Source organism: Chelonia mydas, chromosome 23 (assembly GCF_015237465.2).
Source record: "Chelonia mydas isolate rCheMyd1 chromosome 23, rCheMyd1.pri.v2, whole genome shotgun sequence".
In the NCBI taxonomy this organism is placed as follows: Eukaryota; Metazoa; Chordata; order Testudines; family Cheloniidae; genus Chelonia; species Chelonia mydas.
The window spans coordinates 18,884,874-18,902,620 of NC_051263.2; the positions used below are offsets into that span (position 1 = coordinate 18,884,874).

Below are 17,747 nucleotides of genomic sequence, written 5' to 3' on the forward strand. Positions count from 1 at the left end.
AGGGGCGGGGGAGAGGGGCAGGTGTGGGCGTAGCCTGTAGGGGGGAGAGGGGCAAGTGTGGGCGTGGCCTGTAAGGGGCAGGGGAGAGGGGCAGGTGTGGGCATGGCCTGTAGGGGGGAGAGGGGCAAGTGTGGGCGTGGCCTGTAGGGGGGAGAGGGGCAGGTGTGGGTGTGGCCTATAAGGGAGCGGAGGAGACGGGCAGGTGTGGGCGTGGCCTGCAGGGGCGGGGGAGAGGGGGAGGTGTGGGCGTGGCCTGCAGGGGCGGAGGAGACGGGCAGGTGTGGGCGTGGCCTGAAGGGGAGAGGGGCAGGTGTGGGCGTGGCCTGTAGAGGGCGGGGGAGAGGAGCAGGTGTGGGCGTGGCCTGTAGAGGGCGGGGGAGAGGAGCAGGTGTGGGCGTGGCCTGCAGGGGGCGGGGGAGAGGGGGAGGTGTGGGCGCGGCCTATTGAGGGCGGGGAGAGGAGCAGGTGTGGGCGAGGCCTGTAGGGGGCGGGCCTAGGAGTCCATGACATGGCCCAAGCGTGGGGGAAGGGCGCCCACCCCACCCCCAGCGACTGGAAACCAACCGCCACACTGTGCTCGCAGCACGGGGCCGGGGGCGGGGCCGGGAGGGGAGCGGCCGTTCGCCGCACGAGGCCGGGGGCGGGGCCGGGAGGGGAGCGGCCGTTCGCCGCACGAGGCCGGGGGCGGGGCCGGGAGGGGAGCGGCCGTTCGCCGCACGAGGCCGGGGGCGGGGCCGGGAGGGGAGCGGCCGTTCGCCGCACGAGGCCGGGGGCGGGGCCGGGAGGGGAGCGGCCGTTCGCCGCACGAGGCGGCGCAGGCGCGAGGGGGGCGCGGTCATTCGGGTCGGGCGCTGAGGGGAGCGGGATGGGGCGCGGGGGAACCCCAGGCATTGGGGGTGTCCCGGGGAAGAGGGCTGGGGGAACCCCTGAGGGGGCTGGGGGAGCCCAGGGGGGGAGGGGGGCTGGGGAAACCCCTGGGGGGAGCCCATGAGGGGAGCCCCAGGCATTGGGGGTGTCCTGGGGAAGAGGGCTGGGGGAACCCCTGAGGGGGCTGGGGGAGCCCATGGGGGAAGGGGGGCTGGGGAAACCCCTGGGGGGAGCCCATGAGGGGAGCCCCAGGCATTGGGGGTGTCCCGGGGAAGAGGGAACCCCTGAGGGGTGTCCCAGGAGCCCCTGGGGCTGCGCGGGAGATTCCAGGGGGCCAGGCAGTGAGGACGGTCACAGGGTGCCCCGAGGGACTCTGCTGGGACAGCAGGGCCCTGAGGTGGTGCTTGGGGCCAGATAAGGACCTTAAGCCCCCCTGGCATGGGGGCAGCGGGGCCCAGAGGCAGGAGCAGGGGCCTGGCTACCCCTTCCCTGGGAGCTGGGATCCACCGGGGCAGCCGTGGGGAGGAGGAGCCAGAGGCTGCACCCCAGCCCCCCTTAGCAGCCCCCCCTTGCTCCTGTCCTCGCCGTACCCACAGGGCAGACGGTCCGCCTGGGAGTGATGGTCCAAATGAGATGCAGTCAGGGGCTTGGCCCCTCCCAGGGATGGAGCTTGCCTTGGAGATACTCCCCTCCACTGTGCCCCTCCCCCAGCCAGCCACTCCCCCCATGCCCCATTCCTCACCCCTCCGCCCCCAGCCACTCTGTGACCCAGGTGGAAGCGGCCACCCCCTAGAGGGGAAAGGCTCCCTGCCCCATTCCCTTAGCCAGCTCTCCATCCTAGCAAAGAGAGTTTCCAGCACCCAAATCCCTTCCCTACCCTCCCCGTTCTGCTCTGATCCTCTTCCGCCTCTTCCCAGGCAGACAACGTGGCCATGGAGGAGGACTACGCGCTGACCCAGACCCAGACCACCAGCCAGGTGCAGCAGAACTTGGAGAGATTCTCAGGGACTCAAGTGGATCAGAAGGTGGGGGGACCTCTGTGGCTCATGGGAGCCTGTTCTTCTCCCAGGGCAGCCCCATCATTTTTTGTAACACAGCTTGTCTTCCCCCTGCAGGTGAGTGAATTGGTGCAATTCCTGCTGATCAAGGATCAGAAGAAAATCCCCATCAGACGGGCAGGTAAGAGGCCTGCTAGATGGTCACAGAGTTTGGGGTGGGGGTTCCACAGCCCCTTTCAGGTTAGCAGAGGAGCTCTCTGAGGCCACTTCTGTTCCCCACTCAGTCTGAACCCAGGTCTCTGAAGCAGCAGAGTCAGGATTCAGGCAAGGTGCTTTTCACACTGCATGTGCCACATCTATATGCTTTGATTAGGTTTTCTGTAGTCACTGCCCTGTGCTCCCTTCTCAGAGTTGGTGATAGAACCCAGGAGTCCTGATTCACAGCCACCTCTGCCCTAACCACTAGACCCCCCTCCCCTCCCAGAGCTGCAGATGGAACCCAGGAGTCCTGATTCCCCAGTCACCAGCAAGGTTTGAAACTTTCAGAGACCCGACTTGAATCCCCATAATGCAGGCTATGGGATCCCCAGGAGGAGGTAGCTGATGAGGAGGTGGATGTCACTGGAACAGTCACTAAGAAGTTACAGCTCTAGACCCCCGAGTTCTATTTCCAGTTCTGCCACTGGCCCTGCTGGGTTAGAGGGTTACCACTGCAGGGGCCCTGTCCTGCCAGCAGGGGGTGCTAGGAGCCATTGGAATGGCTGTAACAGGGCTCCCCCTCTTCCCGCTTGTAGATATTCTGAAGAACGTCATCAAAGACTACAAAGAGGTCTACTGTGAGATCATTAACCGAGCCAGCAGGACCCTCCAGCAGGTGGCGCTCTTCTATGGCAGTGCCAGGCGCTAGGGGATGCTGTGCTGTGGGGTGCAGGGGCTCCCCTGCCCATCAGTGCCAGGTGGTAGGGGGCACCTTGCTGCACGAGGGACCATCTTTCAACTGAGCGATCTTTAAACATCGTTCAAAACCGTTATGTTTGCCTTGGTGTGCTGGGTCGGTCTTGGCTATTTTATGTTGCAGCCCTTTCCTTTTGCCCCTCCCCTCCTAATGTCAGGAATAGAACCCAGGCGTCCTGGTTCCCAGCCCTCTTGTTCTAACCATTAAAACTTCACTTACCTCTTTGTCAGGGATAAACCCCACGAGTCCTGGCTCCTAGACCGCCTTGCTCTAGCCCCTAGATATCACTCCCTTCCCAATGTCCGAGAGAGAATATAAGAGTGGCCATACTAGGTCAGCCCAAAGGTCCATCTAGCCCAGTGTCCTGTCTTCTGACAGTGGCCAATGCCAGGTGCCCCAGAGAGAATGAACAGAACAGGGAATCACAAAATGATCCATCCACTGTCACCCATTCCCAGCTCCTGGCAAACAGGCCAGGGACACTATCCCTGCCCAGCCTGGCTAATAGCCACTGAAAGAGAGAACTCAGTAGTCCTGGCTCTCTGCACCCCCCTACTCTAACCACAAGACTCCACTCCCCATCCCATGCCTCTGTGCAGTTAACCTTTCCCCTGCACAGGTGTTTGGGCTGCAACTGGTGGAGATAGACACTAAGCATCACATCTACATCCTGGTCAGCAACCTGCCATGCCTGGATGGGGAGAACCTGAAACAGTAAGGGAGGGAGGAGGTCGGCTGGCTGGGGGGGCACTGTCACAGATCCCCCTCCTCTTGGGAGCCTTCCAAGCCCTCAAGGGTTAATCCTTGTCATTAGACTCCACCCACCCCCTAAAAACTGCCATGGCTGATCCCTGAATGCCCCCATCCTTGCATTAAGAAAAGGAGTACTTGTGGCACCTTAGAGACTAACCAATTTATTTGAGCATGAGCTTTTGTGAGCTACAGCTCACTTCATCGGATCCAGAGTATGCATCCGATGAAGTGAGCTGTAGCTCACGAAAGCTCATGCTCAAATAAATTGGTTAGTCTCTAAGGTGCCACAAGTCCTCCTTTTCTTTTTGCGAATACAGACTAACGCGGCTGTTACTCTGAACCCTGTCATCCTTGCATTGTTCCCCTGCCCCCTAGTGGCCAGAAGACTGCCTTGCAGTGTCCATGCCCAGCTGGAGGTCTGCTGGGAGATCTACAGGCTATCCCTGGCTCTAGTGGTTACAGCAAGGGAGGCACCTGGGAGGCAGGACTCCTGGGTTCTATCCCCAGCTCGGGGAGGGGTGTGAGGGAGGCTGGGAGCTAGGATGCTGGGTTTTTTCCCCCAGCTCTGGAAGGTTTGAGCAGGGTCTTTGCTCTGCCATTAAACCCCTTACCTCCTTGTCCAGATCCCCAGTCCTCCACAGAGTTCCCTGGGTGAGTGACACCCCCATTGTGCGTTGCAGGGACGATCGCACGGCCAAGCTGGGCCTCCTCACCGTCATCCTCAGCTTCATCTATATGAAGGGCAATGCTGCTAAGGAGTGTAAGCCCCACCCCTTCCCTGAGAGCCCCGCCCCTTCCCTGAGGGCCCCGCCCCTGATTGACAGGCTCTCTCTGCCCTTTCAGCTGATGTGTGGGAGATGTTGAAGAAACTGCAAGTTGAACCCGGGTAGGTGTGGAGTCTGGGAAACCAGGGATTAATCCCCAGTAGGCTCCTCCCCCTCTGTGCATCAAACAGCCAGTGGGGCAGCCAGTGAGCCCCCCGGAGGCCCTACCCGTTTAACACATTCCTATCCCCAACCCTTCCAGAAAGAGACACGAGGTCTTTGGGAATGTCAGGGAGTTGGTGACTGTGGAATTTGTCCAGCAAAAGTAAGTTTGGGCTTGTCAGGGAGGGGAGTGGTTAGAGCTAGGCAGTGGGGGAGCCAGGACTCCTGGGGTGACATTGCCACAGAACCTTGTGGCGCCTCCTGCTGGTTGTCCAGGGAATTAGCTCTTTTCAGTCAAGAATGCCCTCTGCCATTTGGTGTCTCACCTGCCGCTGGCCCTGTGCCCCTCCCAGACCCCAGTGCCCTTCTAGATTAGGGTTCTGCCCCCTGGTAGTACCCCCTTGGTCTGGTTCTCCCCTCCCAGGGGAACCCCCCACCCCCTATCCCTCCCTTGCCTCAGTGGCTACTGTTAGTCATCATCTAACCCCCGCTCCCTGGGGCAGACTGCAGTCTGCCCCACTCATCATCGGCCAGGGGGGTCGGACCAGCTGCCTCTGTCTAGGTCTGGGCTGCTCCTCTGCAGCCTTAGGATCCTTTCGTGGGCCTTTACCTCGGCCTGCAGCCTGGAGCTCTGCTAGGCTGGAGCTCCCCAGCTCCCTCTGCCATTCCGCAGCATTGCTCTGCCCTGCCCTAGGTACCCTCCTCAGCTTCCCAGGCAGCCAGGTCCTCCTCTCTCCGTGTAGCTAGAGAGAGTCTGTCTCAGCTCCTGGCTAACAGCCCTCTTATAGAGCCAGCTGTGGCCTGATTGGGGCGTGGCCCCACCTGTGGCTACTTCTCTCAATCAGCCTAGCTTTCCTCTGGCTACAGCCCTCACTGAGGGCTGTTTTAAGCCCTTTGAAGCATGGCAGGGTGACTACCCTGGCACAGGCAGTCTCTGGGAAGTCTGAGGTGCTGGGATGGCCCGACGGGGCAGGCAGTTTGAATCCTGCAGGGCCAGCAGGGCCCAGAGCCTGGCCGTTTATATCCTGCTGCTGAGGACCTTGCTGCCCTGCCATGCAGGCGGACAGTTCCCTGTGCCCGCAGGTGTCAGGGGCACATGCAGCCTGGGCTGGCCCTTTACCTTTCTCTGGCAGCTGGGGAGATCAAGCAAGCCCTTTTCCCTCTGGGGAGCGGGAGGAGGGCTGGCCCCAGGGGCTCTGGAGATGCAGTGGGGGGTGGAGCCTGCGCCCCCCGCGGACTGCGGGGAAACAGACACAGGGAGAGGAAGGGAGTAGTGGACCAGCTAGAACCCCGATGTCTGTACCCCAGTGCTGTACCCACTCTGCCATGCTGGGAGCAGGTCACTGTGGTCATATGGAGGAAGTGGGGATGAGGGTGGGGAGAGAGCCCCGAGGGAGGATGTGGGCTCAATGACAGAGTGGGGGTGTGTGTGAATATTTGATGGTCGCTGATCCCCATGCCCCGACCCCTCAGGTACCTGGAGTACAGCCGCATGCCCAACACGGACCTGGCAGAGTTTCAGTTCCAGTGGGGGCTGCGGGCCACCAAGGAGACCTCCAAGATGCAGATCCTGCACTTTGTCGCCAAGGTATGTGCTGTTAGGGGCTAGCCCCAGGGGGCTGGGGGCAGCGGTCACTCAGAGGGGGCCATGGGGCTATGGATAGGAGGATGAGGGCTAAAAGCCCAGGGGGCAGGGCTTAGGAGGATAGTCCGTGGGCTACCAAAGGGGCTGAGGCTTGGAGGGTCCCCTACAGGGGGTAGTCGACATGTGTCCCTTAAGGGCTGCTGGTGCCCAAGTAGGCTTGGGAGGGAGGGGGGAAATTGCAGCCCAGCTGTCCCAGCCCCCATTCCTTCTCTGCCCATCAGGTCCAGAGCAAGGACCCCACAGCCTGGACCAGCCAGTACAATGAGGCGGCAGCTGCAGAGGCCCTGTCCCACCACACTAGTGCCCCTGGAGATGCTGGTGGGGCCAGCCGGGGGGCACGCAGGAGGAAGCAGTCAGCCTGGTCCACTTCACCCACAGGTGCTCCACCCCACGGCGCCTTGTGAACCAGCAGCCCTTGGGAGCGGGGGCCTCTGCCCATGCTGAGCCCAGCGTCCAAGGATCGAGTGGGGCACTGCCTTTGCCCTCCTGATCCCAGTGCCCCCCAGCACAGCAGCTGCAGAGATCCCGCCTCACCTTTCTGGGGTGGGGCCCAGGCATCTTGTGCAAACTCCTCCTGCCCAAGTCGTCCCGCAGTGGGTTTCCTCTGCACAGAGGGACCCAGCGGTGACCTCTCACCCTTGTAATTCACCCAACATTACTTTCAAATAAAGCTCCCGACCCCCGTTAGTGGTGGGGGTCAATTGTGTTACTCACGGGGTCTTTGCAACAGGCAGCTGGGGAGCCCCAGTTCTTAGCATTGCGTAGCTGAGTGGGTCCATTACCTGACAGCTGGGGCTGTGTCTGCTGCTGCTGCGTTCCTCCCTGCCTGCAGTGCCTCCCAGTGGTATTAATGCCCCATGGCGATCACAGAGCCTTGCTGCATGGTTACGCTCAGGGCAGCTCCCCTCTTGCCAAGCAGTTGGCTCAGGCTCTCTGCAGACTCGGGCAGCGTTGCCCCAGGGAAGCTCCCCTCCCTTGCCGAGTGACTGGCTCAGGCTTGCTTTGGGCTAGAAACTAATTGAAAGCTGAGCTCGTGTGGCTATCTGAGACTTCAGGAGCCGGGGCCCAAGGCCTCGATCTAGGCCCATCACCGTCCTGGGGACAACAGCACTGACTACGCAGCCGTGGCAAAGGAGAGAGCCAGGTTTAATGGGCGCGAGCAGTTAATAGTGGGGGGGCACCGTCCCCAGTGCTTCCTCGGGCTCCCGCGTCACGTCGACATTCTGCAACAAGATCCGGGAGGCACAGGGTTACGTGCGCCTTGCGGGCTGGAGCCGTGCCTGGTCCCATGGCTTTGAGGGCGTGGGGGTGTCCCTTTGTGCCTCAGTTTTCACTCCCTACCCCTACTCATTTAGACTGTTCTCTGGGGCAGGGACTGTCTCATTAGGGCTGTGTCATGCCTGGCATGCCAGGAGCCCTGATCTCATGCAGGGGTGTCTGTGATGGACCCCTGCTGTCAGGTGGGGTGTCAGGTTCACCCCCAGGGATGTTAATGGGGTTAGCACAGGTTACACACAGACTTTAGTGGCAGTGTAGTGGGATGGGGGGCAGGAAGGGGGCAGTGAGGCGTTTTAGGAGCTGGCAGGAAGGGGGCCCAGCCTGATTAAGGGGGCCAAAACTGACTTTACCTGCACCCCAAGCTGTGAGAAAGCTGTCAGACCAAGATCTTCCAAGTGGGACCATTTGGTGGGCTCCAGGCTGGCCAAAGGGTTGGTCCGGTAGTGCCGGTAATGGGGGAGCAGGCTAGACTTGTGGGGCAGGTGCTGAGATGGAGGTGGCCGAGGAGGGGAGATAAGAGGAAATGGTTAGAGGGGGCATGCAGATCTGCTTCCCCCTCCTCAGGTGGGTGTGGGTTGGAGGAGACAGGAGGAGCTGGGATCCAGGTGTGGAGGGTGTTAATTTCACATGTGCTTTTGTCAGTTTCGGGGTGTCCCTCAGTGAGATCAGGACTGGGAGACTGCATTGGCCTAGCCCCCCAGTTTGGGGGCAGGGGGAGAAGCCACTCACCTGGGGGCGCTCCCGGTGCGTGTTCACGGCCTCCACGTTGAGGAAAATGGACTCCACTTGGCAACCTGCCATCACCCCATAAAGGAAAAGGCCCCTAGGTTAGAGCAGAGAGATCCATGCCCCCCCTTTCCTCCCTGGGGTGGGGAGTATAACTGGGTGTGGTCCCCCCCAATTTTTTTTTTTGGGATGGGGGGGGGACCTGCCAGTGGGACATGAATGGGCCCAGAGGGATCTGGCACCTGTCTGAGGGCAGCGGGACCAGCCCGTGGTGAATGGAGATGCACTCACCGTATGCCACGGGGGTCAGTTTGAGCACGGTGTGCAGTGGGCATTTCAGATAGGGCAGCTCCTCTGCGGGGAGAGAAGAGAGCAGTTAGATGGGGGAGTTTTGGGGTGAACAGGATCCAGCCCATGCGGCACACTGTCCCTCATATTCACCACTTTTAAATGGTTGTTATATTTTGTATAAAGCATGCCTTGTGAGCTATACGTTGAAAAGTCAGAATCTGCTGAACATTGTTGTCCTGTTACACTGTGTGTATCAACATTGTATAGGGAGTTATGAGATTTGGCTATATGATTGTTACTGACGTGTTATAATTCTGGGCAACACTCACAAGCCAGTTTCCCAGGGACAAAGACACACTGGCTTGCCAGCAAAGTGTTAGAGCCATGACCTGTCTAATTGGACATTCAACAGAAGGGGAGAGGGGATAGACGAAGGCATGTACAATTGATATGAAGGACGGTTTGCAGAATACGTACATCATGGAACTTCATGATCCCATGGGCCAGCAAGGGCATTTTCAGTGAAAAGCGTCAGGATATAAGAAGAGTGGCTGCCTCTCCGCCCCCATCTCTACACATGGGATCAAAAACCCATCAGTGAACTGGGAGGATTGGTCCGAACTGGATGGGTTTCCACTTAGCAGGGACCGCTGAAAGTTCTGGGGTGAGAGACCTTTTGCTTTCAAATCCTATTTAGCTTGGTAAAGTTTACGAGTTAGCTGGTGCTTTTATCCTTTTATTTTCGATGGTAACCAGTTCGGACTTTTGTGCCCATGTCACTTCCAGTCACTTAACAGCTCTCCTGCTCTAGTTAATGCACTTGTTTTAACGGTTTATCTAAACCAGCGTGGTTGGGGCATCTCTCCTCAGGTTAACAAAGGCTGGGGCGTGTTGGTTACCGGTTGATGGAATGACTGACTTCTGCACTGTTTAGGCAGGGTCCTGAGCAGTGTGAGCCACACATTTCTGGGGTGCAAGGCTGGGACTGAGGGATGCGCAGGTGTCGCCCTGTATCTATTCATGAGTGGCTGGGAGAGCATGTGTGGGGCACTTTGCTGGGGGGCCGGGGCATGGGCCTGGGGTGGCTGCTTGCCACTAGCAGAGCAGTAAGAGACGTCCAGGGCTGGAGAATTAAGGGGATAGGCACAAAAGGTCAGAGACTTACCAAAGAAAATAAAAGGGAAGGACACCGTCTAAGTCCCAAACCTTACTCAAGTGAGCAGTATTTGGACCAAGCAGTTTCTCTCAGCCCCCTGGGTGTTGGCGGTATGTTACTGTCCTTCCTACGCAGGCTTCCCCCTTAAGCTTGGGACCAGTCTCCTCGGTTCAAGTCTTGATCTTCCCAGCGTTCCTGCTGCTTCCAGCGTAGGTGGGGGAGGAGAAAGGCCGAAGCATGATGTCACTGTCCTCTATTTTATACCCTCAGTGCCTGTGCCTGGCAAACACCAGCCCAGACATCACAGAGCGGAGCAATCCCCCCATGGTGTGATGCTTGCACCCCCCACTGATGAAGGATCATTGAGCACCCACCTGGGTGTGGGGAACTGGCCGTGGCCGACTCCCAGACTTACACCATATTTCAGTAATAACCATACAGCAAAGTCTTACACATTAATGCTGTACGTATCTGGACGGAACAGTGGGGTTCAGCACATCATGACCTTTCCTAGGATACCTTACATGGCATGCTTGGTATGAAATATCACAGCCATCTATGAACGGTAGACATGGGGGTTACAGGTACAGCGTGTCCCAAGGGGGCAGCGGGCTGGGAGGGGGTAGCTGAGGGGGTACCTGCGCTCTTGTCCAGGAAGTAGGCCAGCAGGCAGCGCATGACGGCCTGATGGCAGATCACCAGCACATTCTCCTGCCGCTCCAGCTCCATGATGACGGGCTCCAGCCGCTGCACCAGGTCTTCGTACGACTGAGGACGATTGTGGGGGGCTGATGTCAATGAGAGAGATGCTGCCTCCCTCCATCTCCTCCCCGCCGGCATAGGTTAACAACAATTGTCACCCAAATCTGGCCATAGATTCTACAGAGGCAGGAAGTTCCATGGGCCCATTGTGTGTAAAAAAATCTGCCCCCTGCATCATGGGGCAGGGAGTTCCACAGGCTAAGTGTGTTACCAAATTCATTCCCTTTAGGAATACCCCACAGCAGTAAACTCCTGGGAGCACTCGCTGGCAAGGAGTTCCACAGTCTGAGTGTGTGGCTAAACTCATCCTCTTGGAAATACCCAGTAGCAGTGAGTTCCCCAGATTATTTAGGTCTGTCTCTATAATTTGCCTCCAAGATCATGTGGCAGGGAGTTTCATAGGTTACTGACAAGTGAATCGCCCCCCTTCATCCCCCTGATCCCGCTCCGGTCAGGGTGCAGAGCACCCCCCTTACCTCCCCTTTCGGGTATCGGTATCGGTACTTGTCTTGATCGCGCAGGGCAAACTCCTCCGGGTGATGGGTCTGGATCTCCTCATAGGACATTTCCTCACAGACGCCCTGGAACAGCCCATGCCGTTACGGGGGGTGGCTGGACACCCGGGTTCCGTCCCACCTCTGGGAGGGAGGGGGGATCTAGTGGGTTAGAGTGAGGATGGGGGCGGGCGGACGGCAGGGTTCTCACCGCATCGATCTCGTTCAGCGCCTTCCACTGCTCGTAGGGCACCTGCAGGGCCTCGGCCGTCTGGATCGTCCGCTTCATGTGGCTGGTCCACACCTTGAGCTCCCGGATGTTCTGGCTCTCGATGAAGCTGGCCAGGGCGCAGGAAAACTAGGGGGGCAGAGAGGGGGTGACCCCCATCCCTCAACTGGGGGCCCTGGCTCCCCTCCCTGGGTCGCGGCTTCTAGAACGGGAGAGCCCTGATCCCCTGCTAGCAACTGCCCCATCCCGGCCCCCAGCCCCACTTGCTACGTCTGCACAGGCCCCAAACGTTCACACTACGGGGATGCAGCAATCCCCCCATCCCGGCCCCCAGCCCCACTTGCTACGTCTGCACAGCTCCCAAACGTTCACACTACGGGGATGCGGCAATCCCTCCATCCCAGCCCCCAAGCCCCCTACGCTGGGCGCCAGCCCCCAAACGTTCACACTATGGGGATGCGGCAATCCCCCCATCCCGGCCCCCAAGCCCCCTACGCTGGGCGCCAGCCCCCAAACGTTCACACTACGGGGATGCGGCAATCCCCCCATCCCGGCCCCCAAGCCCCCTACGCTGGGCGCCAGCCCCCAAACGTTCACACTACGGGGATGCGGCAATCCCCCCATCCCGGCCCCCAGCCCCACTTGCTACGTCTGCACAGCCCCCAAACGTTCACACTACGGGGATGCGGCAATCCCCCCATCCCGGCCCCCAGCCCCACCTGCTGGCCGCGGGGGGAGAGCCCCGAGTCGCCCCCGAGGCGCCCCTGCAGGTTGAGCTGGCTCTCGCCGTGCCGGGCGAGGTAGATGGCGCGCGGCGCCACGTGGATGTTCATCAGGTAGTAGACGGTGCGGCTCTGCACGTGGTCCTGCACCCGGTTCACCAGGAACCGCAGCCCCACGTCGAAGATCTTGATGTAGGACAGGGCGCTGGGGGGCGGGGGAAGGGGTCAGCGTGCCTGGGTCCCAGCCGGGGAGGGGAGGGGGGCTGGTGGGTAGGGCGGGGGGCTGGGAGCCAGGACGCCGGGGTCTCACCTGTCCAGCTCGTCGTCCAGGGGCTGGTAGTTGAGCTGGTAGCACTCGATGCGCTTGAGGAAATCCCCCACCACCTCCTCCCGCTCGCAGTCCCTGTAGTCCGGGCTGCTCAGCTTGACTTGCTGCAGGCGGGACACCGGGGAGATGGGCCCAGAGCCGGGGCGGGGGGGGGACGGACACGGGGCCCGGCCCGCCCGCCTCCCCCTGGGGGTGTGTGTGGGGGGGGGACACGGGGCCGCCCGCCCGCCTCCCCCTGGGGGTGTGTGTGTGTGTGGGGGGACACGGGGCCGCCCGCCCGCCTCCCCCTGGGGGTGTGTGTGTGTGTGTGGGGGACACGGGGCCGCCCGCCCGCCTCCCCCTGGGGGTGTGGGGGGGGGACGGACACGGGGCCGCCCGCCCGCCTCCCCCTGGGGGTGTGTGTGTGTGGGGGGGGACACGGGGCCGCCCGCCCGCCTCCCCCTGGGGGTGTGTGGGGGGGGGGGGGACACGGGGCCGCCCGCCCGCCTCCCCCTGGGGGTGTGTGTGTGGGGGGGGGGGACACGGGGCCGCCCGCCCGCCTCCCCCTGGGGGTGTGTGTGTGTGGGGGGGGACACGGGGCCGCCCGCCCGCCTCCCCCTGGGTGTGTGTGTGGGGGGGGGGGACACGGGGCCGCCCGCCCGCCTCCCCCTGGGGGTGTGTGTGGGGGGGGGGGACACGGGGCCGCCCGCCCGCCTCCCCCTGGGGGTGTGTGTGTGGGGGGGGACACGGGGCCGCCCGCCCGCCTCCCCCTGGGGGTGTGTGTGTGGGGGGGGACACGGGGCCGCCCGCCCGCCTCCCCCTGGGGATGTGGGGGGGGGGGGGACACGGGGCCGCCCGCCCGCCTCCCCCTGGGGGTGTGTGTGTGTGTGTGGGGACACGGGGCCGCCCGCCCGCCTCCCCCTGGGGGTGTGTGTGTGGGGGGGGGACACGGGGCCGCCCGCCCGCCTCCCCCTGGGGGTGTGGGGGGGGGGGACACGGGGCCGCCCGCCCGCCTCCCCCTGGGGGTGTGTGTGTGGGGGGGGGGACACGGGGCCGCCCGCCCGCCTCCCCCTGGGGGTGGGGGGGGGGGACACGGGGCCGCCCGCCCGCCTCCCCCTGGGGGTGTGTGTGTGTGTGTGGGGGACACGGGGCCGCCCGCCCGCCTCCCCCTGGGGGTGTGTGTGTGTGTGTGTGGGGGGGACACGGGGCCGCCCGCCCGCCTCCCCCTGGGGGTGTGTGTGTGTGTGTGGGGGGGGGACACGGGGCCGCCCGCCCGCCTCCCCCTGGGGGTGTGTGTGGGGGGGGACACGGGGCCGCCCGCCCGCCTCCCCCTGGGGGTGTGTGTGGGGGACACGGGGCCGCCCGCCCGCCTCCCCCTGGGGGTGTGTGTGTGGGGGTGGGACACGGGGCCGCCCGCCCGCCTCCCCCTGGGGGTGTGTGTGTGTGGGGGGACACGGGGCCGCCCGCCCGCCTCCCCCGGGGGTGTGTGTGTGTGTGGGGGGACACGGGGCCGCCCGCCCGCATCCCCCTGGGGGTGTGTGTGGGGGGGGGGACACGGGGCCGCCCGCCCGCCTCCCCCTGGGGGTGTGTGTGTGGGGGGGGACACGGGGCCGCCCGCCCGCCTCCCCCTGGGGGTGTGTGTGTGGGGGGGGACACGGGGCCGCCCGCCCGCCTCCCCCTGGGGGTGTGTGTGGGGGGGGGGACACGGGGCCGCCCGCCCGCCTCCCCCTGGGGGTGTGTGTGTGGGGGGGGACACACAGACATTGGGCCGCCCGCCTCCCCCTGGGTGTGTGTGTGTGTGTGGGGGACACAGACATTGGGCCGCCCGCCTCCCCCTGGGGGGGTGTGTGTGTGTGGGGGGGGACACAGACATTGGGCCGCCCGCCTCCCCCTGGGGGTGTGTGTGTGTGTGGGGGGGACACAGACATTGGGCCGCCCGCCTCCCCCTGGGTGTGTGTGTGTGTGGGGGGGACACAGACATTGGGCCGCCCGCCTCCCCCTGGGTGTGTGTGTGTGGGGGGGGACACAGACATTGGGTCACCCGCCTCCCCCTGGGTGTGTGTGTGTGGGGGGACATACATATTGGGGCACCCTCCTCCCCCTGGGTGGGTGTGTGGGTTGGGTGTGTGGTGGGAGGACACCCCGGGCCACCCGCCTCCCCCCGTGTGTGGAGGGGACACAGCGGGCTGCAAGGGTCCCGACGGGGGTGGGGGGGTGTTTCTCTCACTGTGATGTTCTCCTCGATGATATCAGGGTCATCACAGATGGACTCAATGAAAAACACCTGGGAGGGGGGTTAAAGTGGGTCTGACAGTGAGACTGGAGAGTCCAGCACTGCGCACTTCCCCCAGCAGTGCCCCCAGCCCCCCCCCCAACACTGCGCCCTTCCCACCTGAAAGTGCCCCCAGCTGGACACCCTTCCCCAACATTTCCCCCCTAGACACCCCTCCCCAGCACTGTGAGCTTCCCCCCAGTGGAGCCCACAACCAAGGCCCCCGAAGGACTGTGGACTTCCCTATAGCAGTGCCTGGGGACAGAGCCATGCCCCCCCCCCCTTTACCTTGTAGCCATGGTCACTGGCGAATTGCAGGATCATGTTCCTTCGCTCCCGTGTCGTGTTGGTGGCGTCAAACACCTGAACATAGGAGCAGGCATGAGGCCGGGGTAGATGGGCCCATGGGCCTGGCGGGGGGAGGACGGGGGAGGGTCCCTCTTACCGCGACCTGTCCCTCCTCGCGGCTCAGGTAAGTGTGGACATCCTTCAGAGCGGCCAGAGCGCACTGCCTGGGGGGAGAGGAGGGGTGAGACCCTTACACATACCCCACCCCTCCCCCAAGCTGTGTTGCAAACTTCCCCCCAGCAGTGCCCCCAGCTGGGGTCACCCCCAGCGCCACGAGCTTCCCCCCTGCAGTGCCCCCAGCCGGGGTCACCCCCAGCGCCCCCTGCAGTGCCCCCAGCTCACCCCTCACCTGCGTATGTGCATGGCTTCCTGGTTATCTGGCCGGAAGAACTCATAGTTTTTGTAGGTCTGCACAGCCTCGCGGCGATACTGCCCCACGTTGAACACTGCGGGGAGAGTGGGGGGTGGGCCGGGGTCCCCATACCCCTCCCCACAGCCCCCCGACAGACACCCACCCTGCCCTCTAATTTCCTACCACCACAATCAGAGAACTCCCCTGTCCCGCCCCACAACTCCCTCCCCCAAGAGATCTCTGTCCCTGCCAGCTCCACAGACCCCCCTTAGAGACTCCAGCCACCCCAATCTCCACCCCCCATCTCCTCTGAACCCCAGCCTACCCCCACCTCACCCTTTGTGGGGATCCCAATCCAGTTCAGGTAGCGGGTCAGCTTCTTGGAGATATAGGTCTTCCCACGGGCCGGCAGCCCCACCAGGATCACCATAGTGGGCGAATTGGTAAACTGAGGCACGGAGGCTGTTGTGTGGGGAAGAACGGACACAGCAACAGGGATGGGGGGCTAGAGGCCAGACCCCCAAACCAAGCTGCACCCTCAAACCCCCACACCCTGGGCCCTGAATCCCCTAGAGGGGACAGGCCCTGGGCCCCATTCCCCACCTCCCTTAGCCAGCCAGGGGGTTGTGCCCCCTAGAGGGGACAGGCCCAATGCCCCATTCCTGCCCCCCTGAGCCAGCCAGTCCCTGCCCAGCTCCCCCACAGGCCACCCCCCACTCACACCCCCTGCGCTGGTGCAGCCGGTTGCTGGCGCGCGGGATCCACACTTTCTGCAGCGGCGTCTGGGTGAGCTCCCCCACCTCGGCCGACATCCTGCCCCCTGGGAGCTCGCCGGGCACCTCAGCCCCACAGGCTGTCCTTGCCCTGGGACTGGCTGATCTCACCCTCTGGGCACCCTGCCGGGGGGGGGAGGGGGGAACGACGGACACCGAGATCACTGACCCCCGTGCTGTGTACGCTGCAGATAACACCAATCACCGCCCCCTGAGCCAGCCAGTCCCTGCCCTGGGGCCCGACGGGAGCTGGCACCCCCCAGAGTGGACAGGCCCTGTGCCCCATTCCCAGCCCCCCGAGACAGCAGGCCCATAGCTCTGACTCTGTGCCTGTCCAGACAGTGGGTCCCCTGTGCACTGGCTCCAATCCCCGTACTTCCCGTGCTGGTCAGCCGCGTGCCCAGGAGCCCGACCAGCATGCCAGGCTCAGGGCCAAAGGCCGATGCCTCACAGAGGGAGGCTGGAGGTCAGGGAGGACATTCCCCCGCCCAGTGCAGAATGGGGCAGGGGGTGCTTTCCCCAGGCTCTCCGAATCGCCTGCCAATCTGGGGCCCTGGCAGGCCAACGCCAAGCGTAAATCTTCCAGCGCCGTCACCCCAAGAGCAGAGCGGACTGGGGACGTTGGGGAGGGGCTGGATCCCAGCAGAGGATCCCCGCAAGGGGGAAATTGCAGGGGGTCTCTTGGAATTCTCCCTGTCTAGGGGACAGGCAAGCAGGCCTAATGCCAGTGATGTGGCTGGATGCATTAAAAAAAAACAGGCTTTGCCTGCTCTAACCACCAGGCTCCCCTCCCCTCCCCTCCCAGAGCCAAGGAGAGAACCCAGGAGTCCTGGCTCCCAGCCCGTCTGCCCCCAAACCACTAGACCCAACTCGGGGCAAGTGTATTTTGTCAAGGTCTTTGCTCCCTTACCTGGTATCTTAGTTGGCTTTTGCTCCATGGCTCAGGGGGTCAAGTGGGTTGGAGAAGGGGGGCCTGGGAGTCAGGATCCTGGGGCATGGGGGTCTGGGGGGGTGTTGGTGGGAGGGCTCGGTGAGCTCCACATCGACTCAGCGGAAGCAAAACAAACCGGGGAGCTGTTCCAAACAGACCCATGTGCCCCTCTGGAAAGGTCACAGCTAATATTACACCTGGCATGGGAGAAATGGTGGGGCTGGTGGGTTAGAGCAGGGGGGCTGGGAGCCAGGACTCCTGGGTTCTCTCCCCGGCTCTGGGAGGAGGGGGGTTGGGATTCGGAAAGTCATGACATTGCCCAGCTCCTGGGGCCCCCTCCCTCCTCTGCTGTGTAACACACTCCCCCAGCCCCCATCAGACACAAAGCCCCCACCAGCCCAGTGTCCCCCAGGTGCCCCTGAAGCCCCACCCCCAGCACAGGTAATTCTATTGGCTCCTCCCCTTTCACCACCCCTCTCACAGGTGTGTTGGGGAGGCAGGGAGGAGAGACGCCAGGGTGCGCTGGGGGGGGAGCACAGGCATAGCCTGAGGAGACAAGCCCCCTGCTCTAACCACCAGACCACGCTCCCCTCCCAGAGCCAGGGAGAGAACCCAGGAGTCCTGGCTCCCAGCCCCCTCCCCCCCCCGCTCTAACCACCAGACCCCGCTCCCCTCCCAGAGCCAGGGAGAGAACCCAGGAGTCCTGGCTCCCAGCCCCCCCCCCCCCCCCCCCGCTCTAACCACCAGACCCCGCTCCCCTCCCAGAGCCAGGGAGAGAACCCAGGAGTCCTGGCTCCCAGCCCCCTCCCCCCCCCCGCTCTAACCACCAGACCCCGCTCCCCTCCCAGAGCCAGGGAGAGAACCCAGGAGTCCTGGCTTCCTTGCCCGGGGGGGGGGGCGGGGGAGAGGGTATGTTTGGCTATTTGCCAGTATCCAAGATGGCTGCCAACGGGCGTTACTAA

The 17,747-nt window shown here is 63.1% G+C and overlaps 3 protein-coding genes across 4 annotated transcripts in view; 1 reads left to right on the top strand and 2 right to left on the bottom strand.

Moving 5' to 3' along the window:
- ITIH6 (inter-alpha-trypsin inhibitor heavy chain family member 6) overlaps nucleotides 1-7,143 on the bottom strand; it is a 28,918-nt gene extending 21,775 nt beyond the window's left edge. Inside the window, exons 1-2 of the mRNA XM_043534319.1 lie at nucleotides 6,927-7,143; nucleotides 4,185-4,304 (exon numbers count right to left, since the gene is read on the bottom strand). The gene's annotated coding sequence lies outside the window, so the exon portion shown is untranslated. The remainder of the gene's footprint in view (nucleotides 1-4,184; nucleotides 4,305-6,926) is intronic.
- LOC102932998 (non-structural maintenance of chromosomes element 3 homolog) lies at nucleotides 1,105-7,386 on the top strand. The gene is made up of 9 exons (XM_027831936.3): nucleotides 1,105-1,892; nucleotides 1,983-2,046; nucleotides 2,660-2,739; nucleotides 3,440-3,534; nucleotides 4,254-4,333; nucleotides 4,417-4,459; nucleotides 4,600-4,662; nucleotides 5,973-6,087; nucleotides 6,366-7,386. The coding sequence occupies exons 1-9, from the start codon at nucleotides 1,800-1,802 to the stop codon at nucleotides 6,546-6,548; spliced, it is 816 nt and encodes a 271-aa protein (XP_027687737.2). The 5' UTR covers nucleotides 1,105-1,799; the 3' UTR covers nucleotides 6,549-7,386.
- Nucleotides 7,274-17,118, bottom strand: PFKFB1 (6-phosphofructo-2-kinase/fructose-2,6-biphosphatase 1). 2 transcript variants are annotated; one of them, XM_037888632.2, is made up of 15 exons: nucleotides 16,765-17,118; nucleotides 15,418-15,543; nucleotides 15,079-15,175; nucleotides 14,827-14,893; nucleotides 14,670-14,744; nucleotides 14,337-14,393; nucleotides 12,113-12,234; nucleotides 11,800-12,007; nucleotides 11,063-11,209; nucleotides 10,834-10,938; nucleotides 10,234-10,363; nucleotides 8,440-8,502; nucleotides 8,152-8,216; nucleotides 7,773-7,907; nucleotides 7,274-7,367 (listed from the first exon to the last, which is right to left on the bottom strand). In XM_037888632.2, the coding sequence occupies exons 1-15, from the start codon at nucleotides 16,790-16,792 to the stop codon at nucleotides 7,308-7,310; spliced, it is 1,485 nt and encodes a 494-aa protein (XP_037744560.1). In that variant the 5' UTR covers nucleotides 16,793-17,118; the 3' UTR covers nucleotides 7,274-7,307. The 2 variants fall into 2 exon arrangements, with proteins under 2 accessions (XP_037744560.1, XP_037744561.1); XM_037888633.2 differs by lacking the exon at nucleotides 7,773-7,907 and having other exon boundaries at nucleotides 16,765-17,115.
- Nucleotides 17,119-17,747: the final 629 nt, after the last annotated feature.